Source organism: Uloborus diversus, unplaced genomic scaffold (assembly GCF_026930045.1).
Source record: "Uloborus diversus isolate 005 unplaced genomic scaffold, Udiv.v.3.1 scaffold_277, whole genome shotgun sequence".
Classification (NCBI taxonomy): Eukaryota; Metazoa; Arthropoda; class Arachnida; order Araneae; family Uloboridae; genus Uloborus; species Uloborus diversus.
Genome location: NW_026558436.1, coordinates 83,118 through 105,295, shown reverse-complemented (window position 1 = coordinate 105,295; position 22,178 = coordinate 83,118). Strand labels below are relative to the sequence as shown.

The following is a 22,178-nucleotide window of genomic DNA, read 5'->3' as shown; positions in this document are numbered from 1 at the left end:
CATTTCTTTGGCAATAAACACTAGAAAGGCTAAATAAATACCTTTGTGTGCAGTGGCGTAGCTAGACCCGACTTTCGGGGGGGGGGGGGGTTACTTCTTTTATATATATATATATATATATATATATATATATATACATATATTTATATATATACATATATATATATATACATACATACATATATTTATATATATACATATATATATATATATATATATATATATATATATATATATATATATATATATATATATATAATTGCTTGGAATTTTTTTCTTTTCTTCTTTTTTTTTCTTTCTCATCTCTCTTCTTTTTCTCTTTTTTTTTTTGAGACTAACGTTTCGGGGGGGGGGGGTTGTCCCCAAACCCCCCCCCTTAGCTACACCCCTGTTTGTGCGAAAAAGTAAATGGTGATCAATTTTGTGCGTCAAAACGTTGTTGATCATATTTACTGGAAAGGCTGTTCAGAAAGAAACAAACAGTAATGTGTAGTTTGTTCCTATATCATTTTCAATTTTAAATTAAACTGAAGTTTTTTTTTTTTTTTCAAATTATTGATTGTTTTTTATTTATTTCTTTTCATTTTTGTGACATGTTAATTTATAGTGGGGGGGGGGGGAATTCAAGGATCGAATATGTGTATAATTCTGTCTTCATGAGTAACACAAAAAGGTGATTTTGTTATATTGTATTTACAAAATGCAACGATTTCTGTTTAAAAGTTGTTTTTGCTTCCTATATCTTTTCAAAAAATGTCCTATATTTTGTGAATTTGTCGCTTTTATCCCTGAATGTAATAATGATAGAAATTCAATGTGACAGATGCAAATTTGCAATCAAAAATATGCTCACACAAAAATTTTCTTACCACTTTTGATTTCTTCAGTTTCTCTGTCTACACTGTAATCCTTCAAAACTTGCAAGGTGTGTTATGGTTTTTATTACTAAGGTGTATTGAATGAATGAAAAATCCAACATTTTTTGATGCACAAAAATTACAAATTACTGCAGACACTTGTTTTGGTGTTACAAGGAACACCTTTTTCAATGCAAAGAAGTGTGAATTTCTGGATGAAAAGTCTTCCAAGGAAAGCAACACGGTGAAACAGGAGACAGTATAAATACCAAAAAATGGAAATTAACAAAACAAATAAAACGAAAATGACACCTGGTGCCAAAATGTATTATATAATTCCATTAGAAAGAAGAAAAACACTGAAAGATAAACAAATTGGAATTAGTTGATCACAAAACGAACTAAGAAAGCAAAAAATGAAAAAAAAGAAACAGACGTTTACATAAAATGATAGAAAAACAAGACCAATCATAAAAATTTTGTCCACACAGAAGAAAAACATGGAATTGCAGTAAGATCATTAACTAAATTAGACTGGTTCCTTGGGATGTGGAAAGATTCCCAAAAATCAAGATCCAATGAATTGGAGCATTTTTGAATAATTTGATAAGAGTTAAAATCAAAAGAGTGATTTGAGTCCCAACAGTATTGAGCAACAGTAGATTTATTCAGCTGTTGTTTTTCCACATTGCTTTGATGTTCTTTTAAGTGAAATTTTAAAGAACGACAGGTGTGTCTGATGTATCCGAGTCCGCAACGGCAATCAATTTTATAAATCCCACAATTTAGAGGGTGAATAGAATCTTTAAGAAAAGAGAACTTTAAGAAGAGAGTTTATTAATGGGAGAAAACACCACTTGGAATTGGAATCTTTTCAGAATCTTAGCAACCTGAAAACTAATACCAGGAGAGAAAGGCAAAACAACTACATTCTTAGTGTTAAAAGTTCTATTATGAGCAATATTTTGAGATTTTTTGCGAAGTTTTTTATGAATGGAATCAACTAAGGTGGGTCGATACTCTCTATCAACAGCCATAGCTGTTAAGTAGTTAAGTTCCGCATTAAAAAGCTTAGATGTAGAACAAATATTCATTGCACAATAAACAAATGTGTTGAAAGCTGAATATTTTTTGTTTGGAGGTTGATACGATAATCTATGGGGGGGTAAGGAAACTTTGATTTAAATTTTCCTTCTCTTTTTTTTTTAAGTGATTGCATTGTATATGAATAGTATATAAAATACAGTACCATCATAAAAGAAAAATCACTAAAATGCACTTTATGTTTTTAATGTGATTCTTTCCTTTTCTGTACACATAAATCATGAATCTCTTCAAAAAAAAAAAAAAAAAAAAAAAAGTGGTACATGTTGCTCTTTCCTTTTTTTTTTTTTTGATAGTGAATTGAAATGAAGTTTTGATTCTTTGGCTTTCAACTTTTTAAAGTCTTTTTTTGTCTTTGCCACACACATGGTTTAGTAGCTCTTCAAAACTATTTCACTTATCAATAAAAAAAGTTCGGAATGGAGGGGAGATTTACTTCTACTTTTTGTTGTAGCATGTTTTCTTTTATTTCTTGCTTCTTGTGCCTTTTATTTTGTTTACTTTTTTTTTCAGTTGAGTATTACCGCCATGCAGTTGAATAAAGAGTTAAAAGTGTTAGTATACAATGTTTTTCTGTTTTAGTTTTCTCTTTGTGCCTGTTGCAGCTTAACCTTTTGTCTTTCTGTTTGCATGTGCTTTTTGCTTTTTCTCCTTATGTGAAGTTGCTATTTGCCTTACTTGAATATGAAATGAGCAAAGGAGATGCCTGCAGCATGGTATGAAATTGTTGTCTATCCTTGTAAATGGCTTACCCATTAGTAGCAAGATAAAATGTTGGTTTGACTCAGAAGACTTTTGAATTGTTAATAACAAGTTGTGTTAAATTCCAAACCAATCTAACATACCTTAAAACAGGATTTGATTATAAAATGAATAATTATTGAAGAAGACAAGATTACCTTCTGGGCCAGTACTACCTGATTTAACGAAACTAAGGTTATATGTCTCGAATTTCCCAGCGTAGTCCCGAATTTTCAGTCCCTGTTTTAATTTTGTACAACTTGTTTTTTGGTTCGAAAATGACTTTTTCGGACCAGTATTTTATCGAGTTATTATTTTTTTTATTTCATCTGAAAACATCCAAACAAAATAAACTACTAGTGTTTGTGTGCCATTGTTCTACCTTGTCTCAGTGTACCTACTACCCTACCCTCAATCAAAGACATTTTGAGAGATATATTGAGCAAGCAGACTATGCAAATTCTGAACAAATATGTGACTAGAATTGCTTACATTAGAATATTCTAGTGTAAGTAGTTTTATTAAAAGCATTGCAAAAATCTTGACTGTGTATCAAAACAGTCATATGCCTAATAATATAATTGTTTTTACACAACGCATTCTCATGACCAGTGAAGGATTTTGTAACTAACCTGTACTATTTCACTTCGTTTTTTTTTTCAGTGATTTTAGGTAGGGAGGGGGGAATTCTATATTTAGAGCATTTAATAATTTTGATTCTTTTAACATTAAAAGTTGCAAAAAAAATTCTTAATTACATCTTTCAATTAGGAAAAATTTAGGAAAAAAATAGAAAAAAAACAACAACATTTATATTAAAGTAGAGGACTCTTGTCTTTTTTGATTGCAGGTCAATGCTTGGAAGTTTATCTTTAGATAATGCACAAAACTCACGCTGGAGTTTTTAGTTTAGCTTTCTATACTAGCAATAATACAGATATTCTGTTCTAAAGTAAATTTCTTGAAAAGTAAAGGTCAAGAAGAAAGGCACATTTCAAGAACTTGACAAAAAAAAATGTGAGTTTAGTAAGTTGGTTATGACTTCTGAAATGTTTGCCACCATCTCTCTCCACCATTACACAATGTACCAGTTTAAATAAAGTCACGTCACTAGGGGGAGTCATCCATGGTGACACCCTTCTGGGATTTGACACCCAAATATATTAAAGAGTTAATGGTGACACCCATGGTGACACCCTTCTGGGATTTGACACTCAAAATATATTAGAGTTTATGAAAAATATAAATGTTTCATTTTTGAAATTCCCTTCAAAATTTTTAATTATGTGTAATCTATCAAACCTAGTAGCATCCCTGAAGGGAGGGGGGAGAGGTTGCACTAAATGACATACTTTTGGGGTTGACACTCGAATTGAATATGCAAATTTATAAAATATATATATACTTCAGTTCTGAAGAATGTCTCCATTATTTTTAATTATATTTAATCCAGTTGCAGCTTAAGTTTGAAAAATAATAATTCAAATAAAGTTAATTAGTCTATCTTGCTCCTTTGCTCATTCATTCAAGATCAACTTTTATGGATCCTTCTTCTTCTAATGTAAAAAAGTGCTGAGGAATCTCAATTTTGACAAAATAATAACAGCAAAAGGTTTATAAACAGAAAAATCCTTGCTATTGTAGTTTTTCTTACTATCCTTTTAAATTATTCTCCCCCTTCTCCTTTACAAGACCTTGATTTTTTTTTTCCTTTTCCTACAGGGCGCATCTACCATAGAAAGTGAACTGGGTCGTCTCGCCGATGCAAGGGTTCGAATTCCCGGACCCTCTGGAGATTTCGTATGACGGAACAGGAACATACAGTTTCTTGACTTCATTTGTCACTAATAACTGTCTACGAATGACCATCAAGATATTCTTCAGTGACTGTTCCACGCAGGGTTGATTCGAAAATGACGTTTGAAATGACTCTTTCATGATTTGAGTTTCGCACGTGCATTTCACATGGAGTTAAATTTTCCTGCTTAATGATGCTTAAGCAATGATCTTTCTTTACTGGCGTCTAGAGTTTGTACAACTCTTAGCTGTATTTATTGTCATAATTTTTTTGAAAGTTTTTTTTTTTTTTTTTACAAGTGCAGATACGAGGAAGGAGGGATGGGAAATCATCTCTCTGTTCAGGAACTCTTTACCAGCAATTTTTCTTAATTCAATTTCAAAAAAAGCAATTTTATACAATCTTTGATAATACTAAGAGAGGAAGTTGGAGCTCTATTCTGGAAATGTTTGGAAATTCAAGACTTAAACGTTTGTAATCACCATGTGTAAACCAAGATACGTTGTAAAGAGTAAGTAACAAAAATCAATCGTCACCTCCTTTTAAAAACTTTTGCATCCGCCCTCACTTCTTGAAAACAAATGTCTTTCACACTCTTGTTTTCCTAAATTTCCAGATTGTTCCACAATTTTCTTTAAGAAGATTTTGAATTTGTTTAATATAGAGGATAGCAACACAATCCATTTGGTGTTGGTTCTGTGTGCGTCCAAAAGCAAAATAATTTGCTCTATAACTTTACCATTCTGCAAGGGAGCCCATTTCCCACGCCCAAGAAGGAAACCCCCCAAATGAGATTAAAAACTCTCTAAATCCCCCCCCCCCCTCCCCTAAAAATTTCAATGATGCAGTCTGGGCCATCAACCCCCTCGCAGTCATCCCTGCAGTCTGTGATATACAGACTGAAAAAGTTAACAAATGTTCCTACTGTTGTTGTTCAACCCTCCAGATTCAATTGTTCATATTTGGCATTGTGCTATAAAATATACTCTATACCCCAGCAAAGAAAGAGGATCATCGTACCCTATTTGGCTCAAGAACTTTACAATCGCTTATTGTTGTTTAGCCAATGGAAAGATTTTGAAAACAGAACAGAAGTTCAGTGCACTGTCCCCTGAACTGATTCGTCTTTCGTCCTTCATTTTGTTTTATTGTTGTGTGTTACTTAAGTATTTATCACTGTGCTTGTTAAAAAAATGCGTTACGAAATGTGAAAATATTTAAATTGATCTGAAGCAGTGTAATGCCAGAAGAGAGAAAAATAGATTTTTAAAGTATCGGATACCATTTTCAATCACATTCAAATTATACTTAAAAAGGAGGTGGTTCTTTTCTTCAAAAGAACTCTTAACACCTCACTTGATTTTTTAAATGTTTTGTCCTCACTCGAAACAGGTGTGTGATGAACCTTATTGTATTGGAACTTATGCCTTTGCAGAACAAACTCCTCACTGAAAGATTCATTGTTTAAAAGAATGCTACGTTCCATCCCATCATCTCAAACTGTTCTGATGTCATGATGTCAAACGTTCTCTTGCGTGAGTTCTCTCCAGACGTCTTAACACCTCACTTGATTTTTTAAATTAACAATGTCTCGTGCTTGAGCATGTGACATCAGAGTGGCATGTGCCGTTGAGATTGAACGTGAGGTCATTCTCTTAAAACTGAGTTTTAAGGGAGTGAAAGTTACCTCACTGTAGATAGTTTCTAAGCTATATTTTAAAAATCCACGAAGCAGAGGTTTTGATGTAATCAGCATTGGTGCACTTGTCCAAAACTAAGTAACTGAATAAATTACAGTTAATAGTTGATATAAAAATAAATATCAGGATTTTCTTGTTTGTTTTGACATTTTTAAAAGTACTGTTATTTAAAGTAAGAAATAACGTCAGAAAAGCACAAATTCGCAGATTACTGCAGACACGTGTTTCAGCGTCATAGGAAACGCCGGCTTTTGTCGGATGTCTTTTCATCCATAAGCTCATTACTTTTTGCATTGAAAAAAGGCGTTCCTTGTAGCACCAAAACACGTGTCTGCAGTAATCTGCAAATTTGTGCTTTTCTGATGTTGTTATTTCTTACTTTACTGTTCTGCACAAAGGTATTTATCTTACTGTTAGGGTAGGGCGGGGCTAGTTGAGCAATTTTTTCTTCAAGTGATTATAGCTCCTCCACAATAAGTCTCAACAGCTTGTGTGGCATACCGATGGATTCCTTATTTATTCTTCTACAAAAAAGCCCATAGTAATTTATTTCTGACTGATCAAGTTCAAAAGTTACAGCTGTATAAACGAAGAAAGTCAAGTAGGCTCAACTTACCCCATAGGTGAGGTAAGTTGAGCAAGGGTATGGGGCAAATTGAGCAGTTAGAGATTCTAGTCTAACTAAGGTTTCTAGACATGAAATAAAAATTGTATTTGATAATCAACTGTTACTTTATTAATTCTAAGTTAAAAAATAAAACAAAACATAATATTCTTCTAGATATTAAACATAAAAATAGAATCAACAAAAACACAACATATTTAAAGATTATTTTTTTGGAATAAATTCAGCCTTTCCACTTAAAATCAGATTTTTTCAATTTCAATAAAGATTAAATTAAGAAAAAATATCCATAATGACTAAAACTAATCATCATCGTCATCGGAATTGCAATTGATGCAAATGAAATGAAGGCCAGTAACTTGGACACATTTTTTATGTGCTCACTCTTTACAATCTTTGCATTGGATCCACTTCTCTCCTGGTTTGCTGTCAGACCAGAATTCGCTACAAACCAGGCAGATACATTCATCTTTGTCACTTTCATCACTAGACTGAAGTATTTTTTTACTAACACTCTTCTTTTTTTTGTTTTCAATTTTCTTCTTTTGCTTCTTAACTTTTTTACTAGATTTACTCTGTTCTTCTTGCAACGTGTTCTTCTCGGGTGTATCTGTAAGAATTGCAGCTTTTCTCGAGAGAAAAATAAAAGTCACTATCATTTCAAATCACGGTGTAAGTTGAGCAACAGTTGCTCAACATACCCCGACCCGAGTATTTGAATTTAAAATGAGGTTATGAAAAAACTGTATTAGTTTAAACAAAATCCATAATAGATATAGAAAATACATAAAATTAATGAAACTTTAACACTTACTTGATTGAAAATGAATAACATTTAACCTGTACAGAAGAAATATAGACAGACAAGATTTTTTTACTTTTCTTTCGCAAAATAAACAAAGCGCACGCGTGCCTTACTCGATCGTAAATTCGCCACTAGCGGTCGCGTAATGTGTTCCCCTCCCGCGCCCTCGCCTTTCCTTCATTTGGCGTGTTAGCGTCCGGTGTATAGTTTCGGAGATATTTCGATTGCCCAACTTACCCCTATGCTCAACTAGCCCCGCCCTACCCTACTTAGTTGCACAATTTAGCCAATTTTGGAGGTTGCCAATTTTGACCGAAAGAGACACTGAACCTACCCTGTGCATCCACCAATCAATGACAATAATGGAAACAGGGATTCCCTGTAGCGCTCTGTTTGTTGCCCTGTTTCAGCGATTGTCACGGCCTATAAACATAAGCGAAATTTAGTGGGGCCATGGATCGACTTACAGAGGTTTCATTGTAGTATGTTTCTATATAAAATACCCAGGCCCGGCTCTTGGGGTAGGCAACCTGGGCGGCTGCCTAGGGCGGCAAATTTCAGAGTTGAAACTTTTTTGCTTTTTTTTTTAAAGTATAAATATCTGTTTCAGCAGTATAAGATTCTTAGCTTCAATGTTAAAAAATAATAATAATTTAGAGTGTGTTCCAGTGCTTATATATGCAAGACATAGTTACAAATTTAACTAGAAATTCAATTTAACTTTAGAGGCGGCAAATTGCGTGATTTATAGGTCTTTTGAAAATACTGATATATATTTCATTGCCATAAAATGCACTACTTTAATGCTAAAAAAGCTAGTTTAAAGTGTGCATCAGTGCTTGAATATGCAAAACCCATTTTGGAATTTAACTAGAAACTCACTTTAATTTCAAGCACTTTACTATTATTTTTTATTTTATTAATATATTATTTTATATTATTATCATCATAATTATTCAATGGGGAGGGAGGGACAAGGCGGCACTTGTCAGTATTGCCTAGGGCGGCAAAACTACTAGAGCCGGCCCTGAAAATACAACTGATGTTGCACATTCCCAAAAACCTGTGCTCCGTGGATGTTCTAGAGATTGGGAAAAGCCCAATTCCTTTGTTCATGCAGGGACAAATGATTGAGTCAGAGTACAGTGGCCGCCGTTTATATGAATCACGTTTGTTCTAAACAGTTTTGATTCCATGATGGGGCTGATTCAATAAAACGGCTAATTCAGTAAAGCTGGATTTTGTTCTGTGTTTGACAATTTGATTTCATTAAAGCGCTTGATTCTATTAACCGGCGTTCACTGTATTATTAAAGTTTCTAACACTGCACCAAATAAGAGGTCGGCATTGGACTCGATCTTACTACAGAGGCAGAGCAGTTTCTTGCTCAGAAGCTTTGTTCGTCTTTAATTGCTGTGATATTAAATGTATGTATTTGGATGCCTGGGGAGAGTTGTGTAGCTTAGTTCTCTATTGCTTACTGGGAAAGAATGCGAAGCCTATGCACCGAGTCTTTTTATAAGGAATACAACTGCTGTGTATCAAGGCTGATTTTAGAAAATGTAGAGCACTTAGATCCTTTTTTTTTCGTATTCCTGTACCATTATACACAGATGTTAAACTATGGCACAATGACCCTAGATCGTATCCTCCAGAATCTTTCCTCCATGAAAACGAACAATAAAGATATTTATTGTTCATTCTGTTTGTGTAATTTAGTATGTACAGTTGGACTCGCATTCTATCTCCCAGCTTCTATATCACCATTTTTCACTTCATGGACTTGATTTAATGTATGTCTCATCATTGTTGTTTTATCACTTGTGTTACAGCAGTTGCAGTGGAATGTCGAATATTGTCTTTAGTGTGTAATCATACAAGAAAAGAGAAGAATATCAGAAATAAGTCATTAAATGCAACATAAAATACCTTTTTTTCCGGGGCTAGTGTAAAATGTGCTGTGAATATTTATCGAAAAAAATCTTCTAGAAGTAACTGAAAAGCATGTAAAAGAACAATTTTCATGTTCAATACATAGTTAAGTATTTTCATGTGTATTATATTTTCCTTGTGTATACGGTTCGGCATTCCACTCACTGTATAGTATGACTCCGATAACAAGAAATCTGATTTTGGTAGTGTTTATTTCTGCTTCTGAAGAAAGAGGAGGAATCTATCTCGGCCCATGACCAATAACTGTTAATGGCGGCACAAAAAAGCTTGCTTCAGCCTATTTTAACTAGTGAAATACTTGATTCCTTCGTCCATCGGAGTGCAAGTTATCAGAGGCAACTATATGCACTTTGCATGTGCGATGGAGGACAAACAAACTGCATCACTGCAAAGCTGTTGCTATTCTTGTTTGAAATTGGCATAGAGTTATTTTTCATTCATATAAGAGAAAGTGTCTATACAACGTCTTTTACATCACACAAATAAGGAGTTGCACTCAACTTTTGGATGTGCCCAAGCCATTTTTTTTTTTAAATTGTGTTCGAAGTGCAATGATTTTTAACGGTATTAATTACTGCATGGTAGGTATTTAGTAGCGTAATCAGTTTTCTAAAAATAAATAGTACATATAAAAAAAGATAAACTAAGATACCCCTTCTCCCTTACCTAGTTATGAGTTCATATTGCATAGCTGTGATAGATTCCCAGTGATTTGAACCTTATAAAATGTCCTTGTTGAAGCCCAAAATCAGCACACTTTGGGAAATGTATGCAGGTTAAATGTAAAATTTCTTGGAGAAAAGAACACAAATTTAGATTTCCAAAATCAGGGAACCGAAAATTAAAAAATTGCCCTAATATTACAAAAGGGTTAGTCCCATCCCCACGAAAACACACCTGTGAGGTCAACAAAGGCCTCCAGCACACTTTATTCCTTACTTTAGAAAATAACGTAAAAATATTATGACGTTGGAGGATAAATATTTATTACTAGTACAGAGATAATGCAATATGTATGCAATATTCGTATATCTTGTGTAGGACACTGATTCTTTCGGATTCTTCCTAATGCTATGGTGATGCAGTTGTTTTACGCCTTCAGTATTGCAACCTTGCATTATCTTTCTTTCAGTGGTGATTAATTATTATTGATGTAATTATTTTTTGTGTTATATTGAAATTGTGCTTTGATTTGTTCTGGCGATGAATCATTACTTTTTTCTATGTTTGACCGTGGCCACACGTAAGCGTTATCTTGTGTAGCCATGATTTGACAAATCTGTTTTTCGTAATTATGATGGTAATATTCTTTGAACTCCAAAGCTGAGATTTTTTTGTCAGCAGAAAATATTAAACCGGTTCGGTCGCAGTAGATTGTCACTGAATATTTGTTTACATGAGCAACACACAAGTGTGCTATCAGATGAAAGAGCCGGCCTGTCGTCTGATGAGAGACCACGAGTTTCATAAAAAGTCTATTTATACGCAAAACAAAGAAGGTGCATTTGTGTTCACAGTATGTACAATAAAATTGCACAAAAATTCTTAATGAAGCATGATCTCCCCCCCCCCCCCACACACAGGAAACTCTAGTGATTCAGAATACACCTTGTCTACAGTCTCGCCAACATTTAAAATTTCCAAAAAAAAATGGTATTTTTAATGATTTTTGAAGTTTTAATGATTTTGAATTTATTTACGTGGTGCGTTTTTTATATTTAGATAGAACTTTTAGAATGGTAACGACGCCAAAATTTTCTCAAACAAAAAGGACCTTGTTATCCTTAATTAACCTTGCTCTTAATTGGAAGGAGCCTTTTCTCCAGTACCTTGTGAGAAATTGGAAAATACTGAAAAAGATCTTTTTAGCAACCTCATTCGTAATTTTAATTTTTTAAGCGTTTAAAAACTCTGTGCCCCTTTTTATACTCGTACAAAGTGAATCAGTTTTCAAGAAAAGTGGAAGAAATCAATCGAAGTAAGAATTATAATTTTTTTGAATTCTTAAATTGTAGTTTTGAATCGTGTTTTCTAAAATTGTGCATCGGAGTTTACTTTACCTTCTTACATATATTTCAGCAAACTGACGGGAGGCTTTCTCAAGAAGTAAAACACTTTGTTTCGTTTGTTGAATTTTTTTAAAACTTTTCATCCCTTGAGACTTTTTTAAATAGAACCAAAGTAACTTATCTCATCGTAATTGCTCGAGAAAAGTTTTTGTTGCCTTCGTCAACATCAGACAAAATTATTTTGCACTGTCCCCCCCCCCCCTCCAGTTGACTTCGTTGTCTTCACTTCTGAGGTCTTGTGGTACAAATTGAAAGCTTCATCTTGAACTACATTTTGCAAACACATATTTCTGGTGTTGGTGAAATTCTCTCGATTTAGGTATGCATCCAGTACTGACGAAAATGTGCCCCTCCCACGGACAAATCGACAGGAACGAGCAATCTGTTTCAGCGAGTTATAGATGGACCAAATGATTTATATTCTAGTCACCCTTTGTGTAAGGAAATAGGAGGTGACTGCCTCTCACTGCAACATGTAACACGTTTTCTTGGAAATCATGATATAAAGAATTGTTTTCCTAAAGTGTTTGTTTCATTTTCTTTTCTGAATCTTTTTTCCCATCGGCAACATGTGAAATTCTAATGAATTTGTAATCTTTGTAAAACTATTTCAAAATTATTTATTCTATAAGAAAAAAAAACTAATGTTAAGATTGTGGAAAGTGATTGATTTGAGAATGGGGGGGTCATTTTTTTGAAGAATACAAATCAGTTTCATTTATGACACTTGATGTTCTGTCTCCATAAATGTAAATGCTTAGTAAAATTTTTCATTTTTTGTACATAAGTTCGACTCAACATCAGAAAATAAGCGAAAATCATTTTGCTTATCAGGCAGCATCATCAAAGCCGTCACATATACAACTCTACGAGAGTAAAAATGTAATGCGATAAAACTCCGGCTTCACTTTTAGTTCTTATAACTTAAGTTTTATTGGTCTCAATTGACTTTTGAAATTGGTATACCTATATATTCAATAAAAGTAACGTCAAAAAAATTGAAATTCTGTCTAGCAGACCGTCCAGGAGACCCTATAACACCTACAGCCTAGAACTTTTGTGCAAAATTACTTCGAACCCCATGGGTTTGCATCTCAGAGCATTTTGTTTTTTTAAATTACAGGGTGTCGGCACATCTGGAAAATCATGGATTTCGAAAATAGTCATGGAAAGTCATGATTTTCAGCAAAAATCATGAAAACTGAAAATTGGTCATGGATTTCGAGTTCTTGAACATACATACATACTTACAGAATTTTACAAATTAGGTGCAAAATTTACGTTTATTAGCCGTTTTCGAGGAGCGGGCTCCACATTGCCGTAAAACAAACGTAAGGCAGAAGCGTAAAATGGCTCGTTTTCTGTTTCTGATCAGTTTCAGGAGAGCGTTGACTCCACTTGGGCAGAATTATTTTACGCCGTAAAGAACAGCGCCCTCTGAACAGAAAAATATTCACAATCTCATTGACTCTTTGATATTTAATCAACGCCCTCGTAATACAAAGTAATATGAGATTTATTATTACTTGGGCGTGGATTTAACAATATAAATGAGCGTGTGTTGGGAAAACATCACATAATAAAGCATTACTAGAGTTAATGCTATTGCATTACACGATAAAGTGGGAATGGTCACTTGGTGAGATTTGCAATAAATAACAGAGCTCTCATCGTTGTTTAAAATGGTGTGTTATTTTAGGCAATGGTGAAATGTTCAATGAAAGCCAATGACCTGTTTTAATTACTTGGGGGTTTTTACTTTTAATTTTAACAAATTTTTGCGAAAGTTTACCGAAAATTGACGATAAATTTCCCATTCAGTAACTTACGTGAGATTTGGCTTGATATTGAATAAAACACCATAATTTGTATTGTTTAGCCGAAAAAAATAAATTCATAAAAAATAATCATTTGAATTTTGACTTCTTGACTTCAAATTATGTTCTTCGCAGTCACAAATTGAGATAGGACCCTAGTCATTACATTTGGAATGGAACGGAAATGATCAAGCAATTTGCACCCGTCATATTATGATTGGTGATTAGAGTGAGGTAATAAAGATAAAGATTTTATGGCCGATATCCACCAGTACACTAATCATAAAGATTACTTACAGCATATAATATTAGGCATTTTTTTTCTAATCAATCTTAAATGATGGGAATTAACAAACTAAACTTAGCGGCGCAACAACAAGCCCCTGTTGTTCTCATTTCAGTTAACGAGACCAAGAGCTCTGGAATTCAAGGGCAAATGTTCCGGTCAGGTCGTCAGCGGAACGTGGAACCCCAACGTTTACACGCTTGGTGCTCATTTTATAGACCCACTGAAGGAATGAAAGGTTGAGTTGACCCGTTCCATTAGAGCAATAATTAAACAAAAAAATTGCTTTACTTTTAATTTAGGTTGAAATAAGTTACTGCTTATGTTTCTGAAATATATTTTACCCGTTTGTAGCTGAATAAAATTAAACTAGAAATTCAATATTGAAAGAACGGTTGAATCAATCTGACAAAACTAAGCATTTAGAACAGTGGCGTAGCTACAGTGCAGGGGTGCCCATCCCCCCCCCCCCCCCAAGTTCTATGGCGCAAATTCCCCCCCTAAAATTTTCTCGCTTTCAAATCGGGTTAAACATAATACTTTTTAGAGTGAAATTTCCAGTCAAATTTACGGGAAAGGGGGGGTTGGGAGCGCTAACAAATACCATTTGAATTGAAATATCGTTAGATTGTTGATCCGCCTTGTCTTCTCAAATTTTACAGCGTCGACCTTGAGTAAACAAGTTTTGAGAACCCTTGAATTTTGCTACACCTTTTTTTCCCCGAACGTATGAATAATTACAGGGGGTAGTGGATTCAACTTTCTGGCTTAGAATGGAGTCATTACTAGATGTATGCAATATGAATCTTGAAAAGGAAATTGATTGTCACTTAGATAGGGGGTTTCTCCCCTGGATAATTTTCGAAACTGTAGTTTTAAAACCAGTTTTAGACGATCTCTGATGTTAGGGGGATAAAAGGTTTGATGGCCCTTCCCGGTAATTTTTCAATATTGAAACTTTAAAAGTGCAATTGTAGATACTCTAACGTTGTGTTAAGGAGGGCTCTCCTTTGTTTTCAAAATTGTAGTTCTAAAAACGTAGTCTTAGACCAGTGTTTTTCAACCTTTTTCATGACACGACCCCCCTAGTATCAAAAAATATTTCGCGACCCCCCCCCCCCCCGACCTTTTTTATTTTATGTATGTTAAAAATATTTAATCCATACAAAAGTTTTAGGCGTTTGCGTTATTAGGATTCGAATATAAATATATAATTAAGTACGTAAAACAGTACAGGTTCCGAGTGCTACCGACAGATGGCACTGGTAGTCCCCCGCGCGAAAGGTCCACAGGTTTCGAGACGTTTCGTTACGCTTCGAGATGATTCTCGCTAGAATGCGCAGGCCTATAAAAGGGGCGGTCGGCTACGGCAGTTGCAGTTGAGTGCATGAGCGCAAAGCAAGTGAAATCGGAAGCAAGACCGCGATACGTGAAAACGATTCGGAAGTGAAACTACGGTGTTATACGGACTGTGTGTAAGATATCAAACACTTGTTTTACGTATTTATTTGTGTTGTTTGTTTTCATTGAAAATGGATAAATTTCTGAAAAGATCATCAGAACTATCAACGTCTAGCGGGAGTAGTGGAATAAAGAAAAAACGTCTTTATGACGAGAATTATTTGAAATTTGGGTTTACTGTGATTGACAATAAACCGCAGTGCGTAATTTGCTTTGAAATTTTGTCAAGAGAAAGCATGAAGCCATCGAAGTTGGTACGCCACCTAAACACAAAACATCCTAATGAAAAAAATAAACCCGTGGAATTTTTTGAGCGAAAATTAAAAGCTCTTGAACATCAAAAAACTGCTATAGGACAAATGTCCAACCTAAATGAGAAAGCGTTGCTTGCTAGTTATCGAGTAGCTTTTCGTGTGGCTAAAGCAGGAAAACCTCACACTATCGCCGAAAATTTGATTTTACCAGCGGCTTTAGATATAGCAGAGATTATGTTTGGCAAGCAAGAGATCGAAAAGCTCAAAAGTATACCTCTCTCTGACAATACTATTCAACGCCGGATAAGCAATATGGCGACTGATGTTCGTGATCAAGTCATAGAAAAAATAAAGAAAAGTTCTTTTGTGTCCTTGCAATTTGATGAATCAACGGATATTGCGGGTTGTGCGCAGTTTGTAGCTTTTGTGCGTTTTGAATCCAATGAAAAATTAATTGAAGAAATACTATTTTGCAAGACACTTCCCACAAATACTACAGGTCAATGCTTGCATGACATATTCATTGAAGCTACGCAAGATATGAATATCGATTGGGCACAAAAATGCATTGCTATTTGTAGTGACGGAGCAAAAGCCATGACTGGTGCGAAGAGTGGATTTATTGCTAGACTGAAAGAACAGATGCCAAACGCTTGTTGGATGCACTGCTTTCTCCATCGCCAAGCTCTTGCAGCCAAAACCTTGCCACAAGAATACAGTCAAGTTCTACATATTATTATTAGTATTGTAAATTCTATTAAAGGAAAAGCGTTGCAGACTCGATTGTTTCGACTCATTTGTGATGATATGGGGGCTCTCCACCGAAATTTGCTTTACCATACAGAGGTTAGGTGGTTATCGAAAGGCAAAGTACTGACCAGAGTTATGGAACTTCGCGCTGAACTATTAGTATATTTACAGCAAGCCAAGTCACATTACTCTGAATTCATTTCTGACCCGGAATTCCTTTTGAAACTGGCTTTTCTTTCGGACTTATTTGAGCATTTAAATAACTTGAATAAAAGTCTTCAAGGGCGGGATGAAAATGTCATTACAGCAAAAGACAAACTCCATGCCTTTATCAAAAAAATTGAATTCTGGTCATCATCTATAAATCAAAACAACTTTGATTCATTTTCGTCGACACAGTCTTTCATTGAAGAAGTCGGAAGCGAGATAAACATCAATTCATATATATCTGGTATGAAAATGGTGTTAGATAATTTGAAGAAAGAATTATGTCATTACTTCTCAGTGCAAGAGATATCGGATAGCACTGGGCAAAGATGGATCTTAAATCCGTTTTTAAATGCAGCTATAAATGAGGCGAATTTAGCAACTAAGCTCAAAGAGAATCTGCCGATGGGATGTTACAATTGGAATTCAAGTCTGAAAATTTGGATACCTTTTGGTTAAAAAGAAAAACAGAATACCCAGAATTAACAAACGAGGCTTTGAAGTGTTTGATTCCATTTGCTACCTCGTACTTGTGCGAGTTGACATTTTCATCAATGGCCCAAATAAAAAGTAAACTAAGGAATCGCTTAAATTTGGAAAACGATTTAATACTTAATGTTGCAAAAACGGATCCACGATGGGAGAAATTGATTGAACAAAATCAAGCGCAACCTTCACATTAAAATGAACGAGTACTCGAAGATTTTATTTTTTGGTAATGTGTGATATGTGTAGTATGTTAATGTGTAATGTGTATAAATAACATAACGAGTATCATTTTGTAAACTTTTTTTTAAATATATCTACCTTTTTAAAATTTATTGATTTTTTACTGAGTTCTCGCGACTTTTTTCTTAATATATCTACCTTTTTAAAATTTATTGATTTTTTACTGAGTTCTCGCGACCCCCCTACAAAGGCTTCGCGACCCCCTGGGGGGTCGCGACCCACAGGTTGAAAAACACTGTCTTAGACTATCTGTGGTAATGTTAGAGAAAGAAGAGATCCTAGTCCTCGCACCAGGAAAATTTTCAAAACTAAAGTCTTAAAAACGATATCTTTGGATGGGGGGGGGGGGGGGAAGCAGTTTTCTGAAACTGAAGCTCTAAAATCGCAATTGTAGCCGACCTTTGTGACGTTAAAGAGTTTTCGGAAGCTCTCCCGGAATTTTCTCGATATTGAAGCCCTAAAACCAAATTTAAGACGACTTTTTAATAATGTTGACGAGAGGGGGGGGGGGGGGGGGGGGGCGCTCCACTTAAATTTTTGAACTTTTAGCTTTAAAAACGCAGTTTTGATAGATCTTTATAATGTTGGTGGAAGGTGAATTTCGGTTCCCTTAACCAAACCCGGCAGTTTTTTTTGAAATTGATACTCCAAAAACGCAATTTTAGGCTTGTCTTTGATCGTGTGAAGGAAAGAGGGGGGAATCAGGGCTCTCTCCAATAAATTTTTCAAAATTGCAGTACTAAATTAGCAGTTTTAGATGACTCTCATCACTGTCACACGTATTCATACATATTTGTGCTACTTCCAGAAAATGCATAAAAAATTGAAAAGAAGTCAAATCGTCTGATCCAGCTTTGAAACGGACACCAACTCCATGACGTCTGTGATGTGTTCCCTTCATTGAAAAAGAGACACGGTCATTAAATTTTGCAAAGAATACCAGGGCCGTCGCTAGATCAAAAAACTTCTGGGGGGGGGGTACGCTTTGGCGGGCCCTTAATTGTTTCAAACGCATGTTTTAATGTGCAGAGACAGAGAGAAGATTTGGTTTCTGGTTTAGCAGGGATAGTCATATTACTAGACCTTAGTACTAGTAATACAAGTTTAATCGTAAGGATAATATTCAGTCAGAATTAGGAAGTGTCGGAGGGCTACCTTCCTGCATTATTTCGAAATTGAAGATATAAAAACACAGTTTTAGACTATATTTTAAGTTTGGGAGGAAGGGGAGATGAGGTCCAGGGTAGCATCTCCCGATATTTTTTCCAAATTTAAGTTTCTAACACAATCATACGTTATATTTAATTATGTTCAGAAAAGGGGATCTGGGGCATCTTCCCCTAAAATTTTCAAGATTGTTATTTGAAAAACAGTTTTAGACGATCTGTAGTGATGTTAAGAGAGGAAGAGACTCGGGGTCATCGTTCTATAATTTTTCAAAATGCATTTTCCCAATTGTGAATTATTTCTTAGTGTGACATGTATAAGGAGGGCTCTCCTCCGGGAAAAAATTTGAAAATTGTAGTTCGAAAAATGCAGTTTTAGACGATGTATGGTGATAGTAAAGAAAAGAGATGCGCCCCCACCCCCGAATTTTTTTGAAATTTTGAAGCCTTAAAAACGCGATTGTAAACTTTTTTTTTTTTGTTGAAAATTTAGTGCACCGCCACTTTCTTGAAATTAAAGCTACGAAAACGTAATTTAATCGAACCTTCGATGAAAAGGGGGAGGGGTGAGAGTTTTGAAGGTGCTCGCGACCAGAAATGTTTTGTAATTGAAGCACTAAAAGCGAGATTTAAGACATTTTTATGATTACAATAATCTATGATGTTGGCGAGAGAGGGGGGGGGGGAGGGAGGGGGGGGCATTCTCTCGAAAAAAATTTCGATCTGATGAAACCGCAGTTTTAGAAGATTTTTGGTAATGTTAATGGGTGAAGAGATTGGGAGTCCTCCCCTGGCAAATTTTTTAAATTGAAATTCAGTTAACGCAATCGTAGACGATTTTAAATAACGTTAGAGGGGTAGAAAATTTTGGAGATCTCCCTTGAAACATTTTATGAATTGAAGCCTTCTACAATGAAATTTTTGAAGATCTTCGGTAATATTTGGAGAACGACAGTTTCGAGAAACCTCAGCGAGTTTTTTTTTTTTTTTTTTTAATTAAAGTAGAAAAGACGAAATTTATTCGGCCTTGAATGGTGATGAACGATTAATTTCGAGGGCGTTTCTCGGAGGTTACGTTGGGAGCACTCTCACGGTATTTCGAAATTGCAGTACTAAGTTCTCAGGTGGATGCCACCTTTAATGACGTTAATGTAAGGGATGGGGGTTTGAGAACGTTTTTCCGGAAGTTTTTCAAAACCTAAGTTATAAAAAGTCACTAACAGGCCAGCTTAGGGGACGTAAAAAGAAGGGTTTGGAGTTCCCCACTCTTCTTTTCAGTTTGGCTACATCTCTGCTATCTTCATTGTAAATTTGAATTATTGGTAAACATATTGTGTTAATATTTTCTTCCAATTTTCCTTTGCCAAACACGATCATTTGGTTGGATTTTCCATAATAAAGTTTTCAATTTTTCGCTTAATATTTTTGTTTTCTTCCAATACAAGCGCTTGCGGCCTTAGAAAAAGGACTTTTAACATTTTGAACGGATGTGGTAATTTTTTGAGATATCTTAGGTCTCTATTCCACTTCATTTTATTTTAAATATGCCATCTGCATCTCTTGATCAAGCTTTGATTTACTTATAATTTTTACATTCAAACATTTAGAACTTTTAATGTGAGTATTCATTACAATACTTTGAATATCTCTTTGCATTGGACTGTTTTTTTTTCTCTCTGTCTCTCTCTCAAACTTATTTCGGCGACCCATACATTTTTCTCCACTTAGTAATGATTTTTAGGACTACACTTTTCATCAAAAAGAAAGAAAAAAGGAATGTTTCGGCTACCCCTATCATATGGGATATCCCAATGAAGCTGCCCTATTTATGTATTTTTTTTAAACTGAAGAATCATGAAGCATGGTTTTGTATAACCAGGGCCGCCGAGAGACAAGGCGTGCACCATGTTAGTTTTGTCGCCGATACTCCCTCACATTATGCTAATTTTACTCTATACACAATACTTTTGCAATTTGAGCCGAGCCCATAGTTTTCGACTAGGTACCCTAGTAGCACCCGATATCTTAGCGTCATCTGTACGTCATTGCCGTATATCGTTTCATCTACCCGATATCGTATATCGTTTCTACTGTATAGCTCGTCATCGGCACGATATCACACGAAACGGCATTTTACAAAATTGCTTATAATAGTCAAATTTCAAAACTGTACAGTTATTTTATGAATAAAATGGAATAAATCAAAAATAATTCAGTTTTAATAAAAAAAATTCAAATATTTGAAATTTCACGCACTTCTCTAATCGCGACGCGATGACGCTTACGTTATCGTTACAATGACGCGTAAACGATATAGTCAGATATCGCAAACGATAACTGCACAATGACGCTTGCGTTATCGTTACAATGACGCGTGACGATTTTGTCAATGGCACACGCTCTGTCGGATTAGACATCATTTTATATCGTGACCCGATGACGCAGCGATATAGGATTGGTTATTTTCACGATATCGTCGTACGTCATTGTAATTTCTTTTTTTTTTTACTTGTACCCATTTATATTGGATAGTCACTCCTCTCTAAACAAGAAATTTCGAAAAATAACTTATTCTACGTTCGAAAATAGGTTTCATATTTTTTCATTTTTTTTTAAGGAATGACAACGATATTTTTCGCTTCTTCCAGAAGCCAGAGGGCGTTCGCGCTGTTTTCTAATTCAAATTTCAAGTGTAAACAAACATTTGCTTCGAGCGAACGTGGAAAATTTCATAATTAATTTTCGGGATCTACATTATGACATTTGACTGTTTTGTGTCAACAAGCTCTAAAATTCAAAGTCAAACTCTAAAATAATGAATTTGTGTTTAAAATTTAAACATTGTTTTAGCGACAGTGAGTTTGAATGCAAGGTAATGGAACGCTGTTATGGCTGAAACATGATTTTTTTTGTTGCTAATTGAAACTAAATCACAAATTTAATTCCTTATGCAAAGCTGCTTCAGTAAATTTATTTCAGATGAAATTCCATTAAAACAAACACTTGCATTGTATATAACTAGGTTTAGTATTTTTTTAAACGGTACAATAAAAGTGGCAGATATACTTGCCTGCTCCTGGATTATCCATCTCATTACTAGAAATGCTGCAATTTTGAATATTCTACAGCAAGATGAATTTTAGTTTGACATTTTTCCCCCAATAAATTTTGATTTTCTTATTATGTCCCCTCCCCCCCCCTCCCCTGGCATTTTAAGAAGACCCTGTGCCCTCTTTTTAGTATTTCTCAGTACACTGTCCTTGCGGGAAAAAAAACACAGAAGATCTTGTTTTAAAAATAGGCCAAAAAGCACCGGTGGAATGGTTTAATTGATGGGAAAAACTGCTTTTCTTTTCTGCTAATTTAGTAATTTAAAACAGTTTAGTTGACTGATTGCAATTTTAATTTACAGCATATTGCATGCTTAATAAAAAAATGTTGTTTTTTTTCTGGATTCTTTTCGATTATTGTTATCAAAATATATTTGTCCCAAAGCTATTGCATTGAGCGTTACTGTACTGTTTTTTCCTAACATTTGCAATGTGTATATGTCCATTGCCTCGCTCCCCGTGAAAAAATTTTAAATGATGGGCTTAGTGCACACTAGAACTGCCTGAAATTCTACATTATGGTTGCAACAACAGACAAGAAAGCTAGTGAAATAGAATTCCAATATATACAGTGAACTCTGAGTAACTCAAAGTCCCAAGAACGTGGTTAAAACCTTCCAGTAATCAGCAGTTCAAGTTACCGTAATTTCCTTTCCTATCATTCTCAAGTATAATTTTTATTTTGTTTCTCAAGAATAGTGCCCGATACATAAACTATTATAACATGCATAGTTTGGATAAATTAA

The 22,178-nt window shown here is 34.7% G+C and overlaps 2 protein-coding genes across 2 annotated transcripts in view; both read left to right on the top strand.

Annotated features, from left to right (window-relative positions):
* Window positions 1-6,361, top strand: part of LOC129233237 (sodium/hydrogen exchanger 6-like) — a 48,042-nt gene extending 41,681 nt beyond the window's left edge. Inside the window, exons 17-18 of the mRNA XM_054867291.1 lie at window positions 2,475-2,515; window positions 4,425-6,361. Coding sequence (XP_054723266.1) covers window positions 2,475-2,515; window positions 4,425-4,440 — 57 coding nt within the window. The 3' untranslated portion in view covers window positions 4,441-6,361. The remainder of the gene's footprint in view (window positions 1-2,474; window positions 2,516-4,424) is intronic.
* An 8,524-nt stretch (window positions 6,362-14,885) lies between these two features.
* Window positions 14,886-16,886, top strand: LOC129233238 (zinc finger BED domain-containing protein 5-like). Its single transcript, XM_054867292.1, has one exon. The coding sequence runs from the start codon at window positions 15,288-15,290 to the stop codon at window positions 16,884-16,886; it is 1,599 nt and encodes a 532-aa protein (XP_054723267.1). The 5' UTR covers window positions 14,886-15,287.
* The last annotated feature ends 5,292 nt before the right edge of the window (window positions 16,887-22,178 follow it).